Genomic DNA, 12,411 nt, shown 5'->3' with positions numbered 1-12,411 from the left:
CTGAATTATATATCAATCACACGACAAATATATTATATTTATTATATAATTTATTCAAATTCAATAAAACACGATTTACGTCAAAAAAAATTGTTGAAGAAAATACGGATTGTGCTTTGAAGGGAAGACAGAGAATGGATAACTTGGATTGGATATTAAGATTGGACCTTTTTTATATGTTAGTCGTTGAGAGAGAGAGAGGGAGAGAATTTAATGATGTGTATATTATAAATTGCAAATAAAGGCAAGCATTTTTAAGGAAGGTATATGTATTAATATAGGGTTCTTGCTTGGGGGACTGAAAGTGGTCCATATCTATTTAATAATATATATATATATATATATATATATTTAGTACAGACAGACATAGCATCACAATGTACAAATAACATATATGTATACATACCTCCAAATTCACCCCGACAACATAATAAATTAAGCTCAACAAAATAATTACAAAGTTTTAATTTAAATATTAGAATTGATATGAATTACCAACATAAATATCACAAGAAATTTCTTTATTTTTATTCCGATGAAAACAGTTAGATGTACAAATATCAAAAAATAGTAGCTAGTAGAGAAAATCATTATTACAAAAATAGAGAGACTGATACACACTCAATAGGGTTTGTTGGTAGCTAATAAGATTAAAGTCATTTCAAGATTCATTACATGGTGCGACTGTATGAAGTAGCTAGTTGTGGGCATATCCAAAAATTCTTGATACGTACTTATAATGTCTGCATCAAATCCAAATCCAACAACAGAGCACATCTCATCATTTTCCTCTTCTCAGTAGAATAGGAAGGAGGCAGAATCATGTTACTGTAATGGAAGTTTAGAAATAACTACAGCCACATTAGGATTAAATTATATCCACATGTACACTGGCCCGCCTTCAAATTTGTCCTAATCATAAACACATTCCTGGTTGGTTCGGTCGAAATAGACGACACTCATGCTGGAGAAGTGTGCAAGTACAAAAACGCCCTTGAAGTTACTCTTCAAATTATTATAAACCGGCTGGCTGCAAATAAGTGAGACTAAAACATACATATGCCATTCCATAGGCTCCAGATCAACTTTGTAGTTATTTCCACATATCATTAATCTCAACATAAATGATAATTGCAAATCCCACATGTGATCTGAGTTTGTGTACATATATTAAGAAATCCTGAAAATAAATCAGCTAAAAGAAATCCCGGTACAAAGAAAAAGATGAATGTTGCCCTCGATCATCCACCCTCAAAGCATAAAAACCAGACAGAACGTTTTAAATTAGGAGACGAGCAAATGAGGTGGAAGATGCAGATAAGAAACAACTCATAAGCTCAAAGGAAAAGTCGACTATTTTCTTGGACACTCTTTGCCCGAGGCATCTTTTCTCGCCCTTTGTCTCTTCTGGCTCTCCATGTTCACAAGGTGAGATCTTTCTTTCAAAGCATTCCTCCTCCTAGATTTCAAATCTTTTGCACTTATAGTAAACTCGTTTCTTGCGTCAGGAATGCTGAAATCAGCAGGGTTTCGGTTGAGAGTGCAAACACCCAATGATTGATTACCCCTTGATGGCCGAGTTACAAGATTACTGGGGCCCTCCAAGTTGACGGCTTTTGAGTTCCCCTGCTCTGGATGCATTTGACCTATGAAGAAAGCATCATCTCAGAATATATAATACAGCAATAAAGAAAAACATGCAATGAATAACATCAACCTTTCAGCAAGTTAACATTTACCTTGTAAATAAGATTTCTTCAAGCTTTCACCAGAAAAGCAAACACCATTGAGCAAACCAGGGAAGTCTTTAGTATGGCTACTTTGTGAAAAGAATGATGCACCAATGAACTGGTCGTTCTGGTTTTCATTTCGGTTCAGCCGTGGGTGGTGGTTGCAGGGAGAGAAGGTCTTATCGAGAAAGCCATTTGGGCCCACTTTGAATGAAGAGCCGGATACAATTCCCCGGTCCATCAAAGACAGCAACTGCATTGCTGGAATTGTATCATTGGAATAAGCATCTAAAGATCCGACAGACTTGGGGTTGGACCCAATTCTCCCCTCTTTGACTGAAGATTGATCACGTAAAGATTTTTTGCCGTCAACCTTTGTATCAGTGATGGTTTTTCCCTTGTAGCGTTGGTCTGAGAATGGATGCAAGCCCAAGCCATTAGGCTGAATGGAATGGTTCTGGTTAATGCTCAGATGAAAGGGAACATTTTTTCGCCTTGGAGGCCATAACAGATCTGCTCCTTCACTAGGCCTTGGCCCTGAGACGATCGAATTTGTGGCTGAGTACTGTGTTTTCCTCTGTTGGCTCGACGTAAATGAGCTGAAAAGTCTGAATTGGCTCTCGTCCAGATGGCCCATATCCAACTGACAATTTTTTACCTGGTGGAAATTTAGGACTCCCTGCCCGACTCCCGTTTTGCCACTACCAACAGTTACACCACTTCTTGTGTTGGTGAAAGGAAAATTTGTCATGCCAGGGCGTCCGTCCACATAGACAGCAGGAGACCCTCTAATAGAATTATTAATCTCCTCGGGCAGGAGATGCTTCCTCGGATTTCCAAGGGCCCTTTCACGTTGATTCTTGGCCAAAAGCTCGACTATTTCCATGGGTATATCATCTTGAGCTCCTCCAGGTTCTAAGTTATTGTCCATGTTTTGGACAACTTGCGGCTCAGAGACTCCCAATTGTCTCTTGCCTTCTCTAGCCATCTCTTTACTGCAAGACGCAGACATTTCCTGGAATAATTAACAGAAATTCCAGTTAGTAACACCAAAGAAATGAAAACAATTAACATAAAACACCAAAACTAAGGAAAAGTATTATCTGCCACTAGAACATGCATTCATAGGGTACAAATCAGGATTAAACAAAGTGATTAAAAGTGAACCTATTTATTTTTTGTTTTTGTTTTTATTTTTCTTCTTTATTTTGTACTTTTGAGGTCCGTCGGTCAATCAAGATGGGAAACAAAGAACTATTAGAGAAGTACTTAAAGATGAGAACATGTTTGTGACTCCTTCATATTACCTTGAAAATATACTTATGAAAATCAGCATGATATGCAAATCATATCTCCGTCAATGTGATTGCAATTGAAGAAGAATTGTTAACAAAGCTAAACAACATGGTTATGTATGATTAAGTGATTAAATTGGCACCACAAGGTTGAACCTCAACCAGAAGTCAAGAAGCTACCATCCCCATTCAATTAAAGCAAACCAAACCCAGATTCAAGTTATTGGAGGAATTTTTTGGTCAAGTCAAGTTTCCATATCATGAAAAGAAATAAGAAGCTAACATTGGTGATCTTATACCTAGTTTCAAGTCAAATCCTCATAATCAGGCAATTACATTGGTCTAGTCGATGCAATACTCTAATTTATTCAAAAAAGATTTAAAATGGTTCTTGATGCACATGTAAGCTTACAGAAAACAAAGTATCCATTGTTAAACATCAGCTTCAACAAGAAATATACAAGTTGCAGATGTATATTTTTCAAACTAAGGAGAAACCATGAATTATTACCAAGCTTTACAGCTAGCTCAGTAATTGGGATCTCACTGAAAAGTTCATGCTTTATTTGACACCTCAAATATCAATTGTCCACACCACTTTACCAATCAGTTTCGACACATAAGACTGAATCATCCACATTTAAGTAACTAAACAGCATAATAATCAAGCAATTTATGAACAAGTGAACCTAGCATACCATATTTTTGTGCAGAGTCAAACTCCTGTTCTCAGGAAGAGTTGGCAATTGCTTCCCTTGCGCTATAGATGTTTTTTCTGTAAATGACTCATTGAGATCTGGAATGCCCCTAGGTTGTCTAAAAGATACTTGGTGGTTGGAGTTTATTTCAGCTCCCATGTAGCTGCTGAGTGAAAGGTCTAGAGCCACTTTTCCTTGGATATTGCAATCTCCCAAGATGTTCTTGCTTGGAGGCATTAAAGGACTATGATCAGCTTCCACTTCAGGTCTCTTACTCTTTGACAGATTGGAGAGTCTATCCATTTGTTGTCCAGATAGGAAGCTCCCGAAATATGGTCCCGTTTCTCCTCCCAGAGTGGAAGGAACATGTACCGTACTACCCAAACCAGTCTCGGCAGCAATGGCATGTTTCTGTGTAGCAGAGTGACCAGAATTTATCTTGGGCACCTCTCTCATTGTGACTGTTCTGTTGTCAACATTGTTCTGCCTCGTCTTTCTGCTCATATCAAGAGCTTTTTGTTTCCTGGGCTTGATCTGCTGAGTCCTTGCACTAAGTCGCAAATCCAAACGTGTAGGCACATCCCTTTCTGATTCTGAATCAGAAATTTCAACTCTCCTACATGTTTTCTCTGCCTCTGGGATAGGGCCTTTCGATCTTTTAGCTGTACCAATTGCATAAGTCATTTCCAAAGGTCCTCTGTCTTCTTCAAGAGCAGCAGCCTTTCTTTTCCTCTGAGGACTTTTGGAACCTTTTGCAACATCTGCAGGAACATCAAACTGAAGCTGAGGATCTAAATCAGCTTCCATCTCAGTAGATTTGACCTGCATACCACTGGATGACGTAGATCTCACTCGAGGATGATCACTTGTTGAATTATTTTCTTCCTCCATTATATCGGCCAGAGAACGCAACTTCGGTTTTCGCCTATGTGGTAATGCACTAAAAGCACCATCGCTTCCTGATGAAGCATTTTCTGGCTCATCAACTCTAGCAGAAGGATTCTCAGCTGCATATACCATATGAGAAGCACATGTCACAAAGTGAATGCTTTCATCTATCTACACCTATGCATGCTAAACATTTCAAAGCAAGTTGCAAACTCACTCAAATTACCTGCAGTATCATTATGTCTCTCTCTAATCTGGAATCGATTAGCTTCTATACTACACTCACATGGATTTCCACCTTCATTATCCCCAACATTTTTTTTCTCTTTGATGGCTGCACAGATATTTGGAAGTCACAGATCTAAGTATACGAGGAAAATGATTGAGCTATAGCACAGTTAGCTGAAAAAATAACTTGTGGAAAAGATTTGTATTTTGAAAACAATGCAAAGTTAACCAATTTGAAAAAAGTCTTCCTAACTGCCTTATGTAACAAAAACGTACATGTGGTAGCTTTATGTCCCTCAGTGCACCATGGATTATAAATTATAATTTTATTACTTGGACTATTGTCTTTCTCATCCCCAGCATCCCTTGACCTGTGCTCATCACCTGAAAAAATAGTCGAGAAAATACATAAAAGAAAAACAAAAGAAGTTAGAAAAGACAGTGCTGTTACATCATTTCTGCATGTGTAGGTATCCAGAATATTGAAAAACATACAGCACTCACAATCTCGAATGTTAACATGTACCTGTATTTTGTATGTTATGCGAGAACAAGCCATCTTTTCCTCCATCAATATTCAGACAAGAACTTGTACCAGCATTACTTCTGTCTCTCAGTGGCATTTCTGGTGTGGGTCTCTCAGCAGAAATATCTGGGACACAGTTTGTACACTGCCACCATCGGAATCTGGGAACAGATAATGGAGGTAGATTATCCACCACAGCATCACCTTCTGAAGCAAACAGCGAACACATCTTCCTATCTTTTTGCCTCATTCCAGCTACAAACCCACTGCATCCACAAATTGAATGCTCTCCCTTTTATTATTGTCTAAAAGCTCTAAAAAATACTGTATAACTATTTCTACTTCAAACTATTTTCGAGAAAACAAAATGTAAATCAATAATCAACACACCAAGAATAAAAATCAATAAGAAAATCAGTCCCAGCAGGCTACATATCTGCGTGTGTGATACACATGGTCACATCATATCTAGAAAGACCAGGAAGAACAAAATACTTTAATGTGGAAAAGATGGAAACTTAAGCACATAGGTACAACTGAGACATAGACGAACATCTTTGAGGGACACTAAAGGAGCTCAGACATACAAGATTTTAGCATCGCATTCTCATTATACAGACATAAGAGAGTCTATATTTTCAATGATATAATATATATACATATATATATATATATATAAGTCAATAAAATTTCAACTGCACACAGTATCATCTTTTGTAGCCTTGCAGTTCTCAATCCCTGCATATCCTTCGTGACAGCAAGCACTCACCAATCCAATACAATTGTTTCAAGATATTGTATATCTCTTATAAAGACTATAATTTGGCATGCATAAGTGCTGATGAAACAAATTTCCCACTTAAATATCATGCACCATGCAGAAAAAGTTTTCAAATTAGCCAACCCTCAATGCCTATTGATAAAGGAACTAGCAAATGAACGCACAAGGCTCAAGCCTAGCAAAGAAATTAATGCTTACCGTATTGAGAAATGCTCATGAGCTGGTGACTCAATCTCTTCCATAGCACAACTAATATCTATAGCTATTGAGTTAATTTGAACTAGTGATCCCAAAGACTTTGATGCAGAAGCCAGAGAATCACTTCTCCTATGATTTTCATCCACAGCCACAATACTCTTGTCCATTTCAAAACAACCTAAAAGCATCCAATATAACAATTAGTATATAAATCATTGTATGCAATACCTGCACTTGCTTCTAGAGAGTTAAAATCACAACATCGAATCTTGTTAATGCTGTGCAACAGATCCACCAGCATATACAGCTAGTCAACAGTAAAATTAACTCCACATGCGATATAAGAAAAGGAATGAAAATCTAAAAGGTGAACTGAATGTAAATTAATCACAAACTAGAAGAAATGATATGAAACGAGAGAGAGAAGCGATTAGCAACTAGCCAAGTGACAAGAACAATGAGTGGCGGCGCAGGCGTTTAGGCCTTTACCCGAACAAAGTATAGAAACCCTAATTAGCAATTCCAGCAAATGCAAGGCTGTATCCAATTAAAGTGTTCAGATTATATCATAAGTTACGATTGAAGCATAAGTAAACGCATCGAACAGAAAGCAAAATGAGTCACAAAAGGAATAACAAGAATAAGGTAAAGCAAAATTAGGGTTTCTTTAGGGAAAAAAGGCCAATCTGGCTTTCAACGAGATCAATGAAAAGAAAGATGCATCAACGGCTGAAAAATTAACTCAAAACCCATCTCTCACATACAATGATAATTGTACAAAAATGAAGCTACCGATACTAATCTTATGCATTCATTTCAGTAACTTATATTAGGGTTTAACGAAAACGTTACGATTATTTGTCCAACTCCGACTAGCGAGCGATGCATCAAAAACAGTAAATAGTAAGTAAAAAAAGTAGCATGAAATGATAAAAACGTCAAAAGAAATCTAAACCAAAAAAGGACATAAAATAAATAGACCAATAAAATTAAATGAAAAAACCCACTTCAGATAAATAAGGAAAAAATCAGCTGAAAGTCAGCTAAGACCTAAGTACGGATTACAAGGGAAGAAGATTCAGACATCGAACGAACAACATCAAGAAGAGATAACAGTAGAAGACATAAAAAAAAAAAAGGCCGAACCTTTATTTGATCGAGAAATCAGATCAAAACCCCACTGATTGACCCAGAAAAATGCCTCCACGGCTCACTGAGAAACAATCGCAATTTGATAGAAGAGAAGCTGGAGAATCCATCTATATGATCTTCTTGAAGTGATTCGCGAGCGGCTCGGAGGAATTAGACCGCGAAATGTGAGAGAACCCTAGAGTTTTTTAGGTTTGAAAAATTCGCTAGAGAGAAGGGAAAAAATGTTTTACAGAGAGAGAAAAAGAAAATGAAATGAAGACAAAAGCATTGAGAGAGAGAGAGAGAGAGAGAGTATAGTGTGTGTGTGTGTGTGTTTGTGTGCGTAAATTACTAAATTTTTAATGTCAGTTTACTGTCGACACATACGGAGTATTTATACCATTTTGTCGTGTATACATACATACATGCATGTGTATGCAGACCGAGGAGAGAGAAAGCCCTCACCCAATCACATCACGCCACCCAGGCACCGAGGTGCGATGCTTATCACCATCCACTATACGTTTTCTGAAACCCTAGTCAAACGAGGGTCCGTGCGTTCCCCCCACGCACCGATTTTGAAGGGTAGTTGAACAGTCACTGTCTTGTCAAAGGATGGTCCACGCACTAATAAGCTATCCCATTGGTGCGTGCGGCTCACCGCACTTGCACCTGAGAGTGGTGGAATTTTTCTTGGACATGGAAAAGAGAACCCTAAATTTGTGTGGTAATAAAGAAGGAAGGTAAAGGTGGGGATAACCCTAAAGCCTGACTCTGAGGGAGGCCATTACACTTACAATTACAATTAACTAACCCAAAAACAAAAATCAAAAATTAAATGTGGTTAGGTAGATATAAAGATGTGTTAGGGTTTTTTTGGGGTTGTATTCTTGCATGCCAACTTCTAAGACATTCTTGGAAATCATTCTTGTATTTTGGCCTTCCTTGTACAATCTCATATATATATATATATGTATTGTCAACATGTAATAATTTTGTTCTCGATTTCATGACGATGTTATATTGTTATAAAGATATAACCTGAACTCGATTCTCTTTATATGACTTAGATCTGATTAAAACATGTTACTTTTAACTGCTCATAAATAATAATTTTGTTTAAAAAAAACGGAATGTGTGGACAATGGGCCCACATTTCGTGGATCCATGTGGAATAATTAATATATGTGAATTTTAAAAAATAAGTTGTACAACTTTTGTCTGAAAAAATAATTGCATTATCAAAATTTCGTAAACGAATAAATGAAAATGGTACTGAACATTAATATAGTTTCTTTTCAATTTTATGTATAAAAAAAATAGATGAATGTAACTGTTTTTGTGAGTTTCGACTGCAAAGGACACAATCAACATACAAGGGCCGATTCCCGGAGGTGTCTCACTTACATGTTGTTGTGTAATGATGTAATCCCATACTTGCTAGTCGACGTTGGTATAAAGAGGTCGGAAGTATTCTATTATGATAGTATAATCATGATTGAGAATATATGAACTATATACTGTTGATATATACGTGAAAATATATCTGGCTCAAGATGTCTTTATCTGATTAAATAACAGTAACTGCCGCCCAAAGTAAATGAAAATATATTATTGGAATTTTCATTTATTTTATTCATTCTCGAGCATACAATACACACATATATACATGTTGTAGAACACTTTGTACGAGATATAGCAAATATCAATGTAGTTATGATGAATGAAATATATACATATATATATTATCTATAGTGATGATATATGTATATATATATATATATCATGTTCAAATTAGTACATTAATTTCTGTCTATATATTATATAGTAATTATGATTAAGTAAGAAGGTTTGTAGAAACATGGACCTACCCGAAATCATGTCAATGCATGTGAACAAACCTGCATTCATCGTTCACTATAATTGATAATGTATATATAAATGTGTCCCAGAAATAAGAGGCAGCCCAAAATTACGTTAAGGCCGGGGACAATGAGAATGGTTGAGCACATTAATTAAAATGTACGTATTTTTCCTTCTCTCTCATCAACTACTTTCAATTCATCATTACGTATATACGTATATATATACATATATTACATGCAAGAGTATATATATACACACATGTACATGTTGTTGTCCTAAACATGACATAATAAGGTCAAATAAAACCCTACTGGCTAGCTAATTAATTAGTCTAAATGTAGAGGCTTAATTAGTGCTTTTTAATTAGATGAAAGGGAAAATAATGACTAATCAACTAATCCCTTTATTATATAGTAATTAAATTGATAATTATTAGTATATTCATGATTAAAAATGTGTTTTTATTAATTAGACCACTCCTCTTAATTTATTTGTAAAATAATATATATATATATATATACATACATATGCCAACATTATAGAGTTAAATTAATTAATGTTAGCAGCTATTTTATTAAATATTCAGTAATTATATATATTGCTAATAAAGATAGACAGACTACAATTATGAAAAAGTCAAAAAGGAAATTAAAACCAATTATATTAATTATTTGATGAGTTGGAGGAAATTGTAGCACTGCTACTACTGCTCAAGTAATTAATTTAAGGCAAAATTACATTTTTGTGATGTTATTTTAAGTTATTAGTATTTTTGGTCCTATAATTTTAGGTTGTCAACACTTTTGGTCATGTAGCTTACTTTATTTGCACATTTGGTCCTTTTTTTTTTTTTTTATAAATTTAGTCCTGATCATCTCACATTTGGTCATTTTTTTAACAAATTGAATCCTATGTTGATAATTTTAGTCCCCTTTATAATATATCTCATTTTTGTTCTGTAACTATGAGTCGCTAGGACAAAAAAAAATTGTCAATACAATACTAAGTTTACCAAAAAATGATCAAACGTGGGATGTTCAGAAAGAAAGGATTAAATGTGTAAATAAAATAAATTATATGATAAAAATGCTAATGATCTAAATTTATAGAATCAAAATTGTAATTAACCTTAATTTAATGATATGATATGATGATATGCATATATATAGAGAGAGATACACAGTTTATATATATAGTTAAGAGGGTATATATTTGTCCAAAAGGTGCATTAATATATGTATATATATTAGATTAAGTATAAGGTATGAGTAAACTTTCCTAAATAAATTAATTTAGATAGTTAAAGCAGATTTAATTAGTCAATAGCTAAATTAATTAAGATTATACATAATATATAATTAATTAATGAATTATAATTATATATATAAATAAATATAACATAATTTATATATGTCTCGTAGCTATATATATATTCATTTTTTTTCTATAGAGGTTCTTGAATTCAGTTCTGACTAATATACATAGCTGTGGTGTGGTAGAACTATATATATATATATATATATGGGTTTAAAATACAATTTTGATTTTTCACAATTTTGTTCCATTAAATTCACCAATAGAAATAAAAATCCCAAATTAAAGAAAAACACATGCGAGTCACATGCTTTTTTTTCAAAGTATTTGCAAATTCGAACAACTAAAGGATCAAAATTACGAAAAATTAAAAGGTACGGAACTCTTTACTACTTTGAAGATATAAAAAATTACGACGTTAAAAATACGAAAAATATGGGACAATAATTACATTTAATTGTGTGTGTGAAAAAAGAGATATATATATATATATATATATTTAATTAATTCAAGACTCATTTATTGGTACGATGAAACTTAAAATATAGATCAATTTATAGGAGCAGAAATACAATTCCAAATTTTAAATATTATATAGAGTTTAAGTAGGTGGGACCTCCAATGTAAAGGAAAATATATCGTATAGTATAAGCTTTTTTAATTCATATATATTGAAATTAATTAAATATTAAAGTCCTTTATGAAAGGTACGTACATCGTACCATACAAAAATATTAAAGTAGTAAAAAGCAGCTTAAAATTGGGCCATATCTATCGGTCACATTATCAAATATTGTAGCCCAAGCTTGCTATTACAATGAAACTAATTAATTAAAGCATATAAATTACGTCTTTCAATTAGTCATGTTAATTAATTTCTTGAGGCGAGAATTATATAATTACATTATTATATTAATAAAGTAAAAATAATAAAAAAAAGATAAATATTCATATTGATGCATTAAAAAAATACACGGGTCCAATATATAGATATGAACTATGCTCAAAGCTTGGGTCGAAGCGTATGCAAATCCTGAAGCGGAGACCTTTAAAAAGGCGTTAGCACTCCGACGCCCAAGTTAGTATTGGATTTGAGATAGAATAAAGCCAAAAAGTAAATAAATACAACTGAAATTGAAATATGGTGAATAAAATCAGTAAAAAGTGCAAGAATACGTGATAATGTGTTTGTAGAATGCTTAGAGAATGTTTAAAGAGTGTTTAGAGAGTGAGAGAGATGATTTAGAGAGTAAGAGATGTGTGAGAGACGTTAGAGGGTCTCATAAAGGTGTTTTGAAGTGCCCTAAGCATGGAAACGTGAACCTGTATTTAGAGGTGGTGCCCTCTTTCGATAATGCTGTGCATGTTTCCTTTATTTTTTGGAAAAGTGGATGAAGCCCGTTTTGGATAAGCCATAATTTGTTCTTATCTTCTGTTAGAAGTGTTTTTGAATTCTATCTCCAAATTTGGGGGACTCTTCATCAGCAAGGACTTCTAACCGTTAGGGAATCCAAGCTGCCAAGGAGTCTAGGGCTTTGGGAGCACCTTCCTCGTCTGTGAGGAATCTCAGCCGTCAGGGAAGGTCCTCCTAAGACTGATGTGGTCCAATATGGCTGTTGACGGGATGCCACATAGGAGAGTAAACTGCCATGTGTGTGAGCCTTTTGGGCCGAATATTGTCGGGTTTTGATCATGGTCCGAGTAGGGGATGCCTTCAACCTCCTCCCTTTCTCAATCTGTTTTCTAGGGGGCACCT

General features: G+C 34.7%; 1 protein-coding gene across 1 annotated transcript; it reads right to left on the bottom strand.

The window, feature by feature from the left end:
• Positions 1-1,075: 1,075 nt before the first annotated feature.
• On the bottom strand, positions 1,076-7,785 carry EMF1 (embryonic flower 1 (EMF1)). Its single transcript, XM_011092284.3, has 8 exons — positions 7,491-7,785; positions 6,345-6,522; positions 5,366-5,631; positions 5,116-5,223; positions 4,838-4,945; positions 3,724-4,730; positions 1,740-2,745; positions 1,076-1,646 (listed from the first exon to the last, which is right to left on the bottom strand). Exons 2-8 carry the CDS (start codon positions 6,509-6,511, stop codon positions 1,354-1,356), a joined length of 2,955 nt encoding a protein of 984 aa, XP_011090586.2. The 5' UTR covers positions 6,512-6,522; positions 7,491-7,785; the 3' UTR covers positions 1,076-1,353.
• Positions 7,786-12,411: the final 4,626 nt, after the last annotated feature.

This window comes from Sesamum indicum, linkage group LG1, assembly GCF_026168435.1.
Source record: "Sesamum indicum cultivar Baizhima isolate 11 linkage group LG1, ASM2616843v1, whole genome shotgun sequence".
Lineage (NCBI taxonomy): Eukaryota > Viridiplantae > Streptophyta > Magnoliopsida > Lamiales > Pedaliaceae > Sesamum > Sesamum indicum.
Note: the sequence above shows the minus strand (reverse complement) of the source record. Positions and strands in the feature narration are given on the sequence as shown.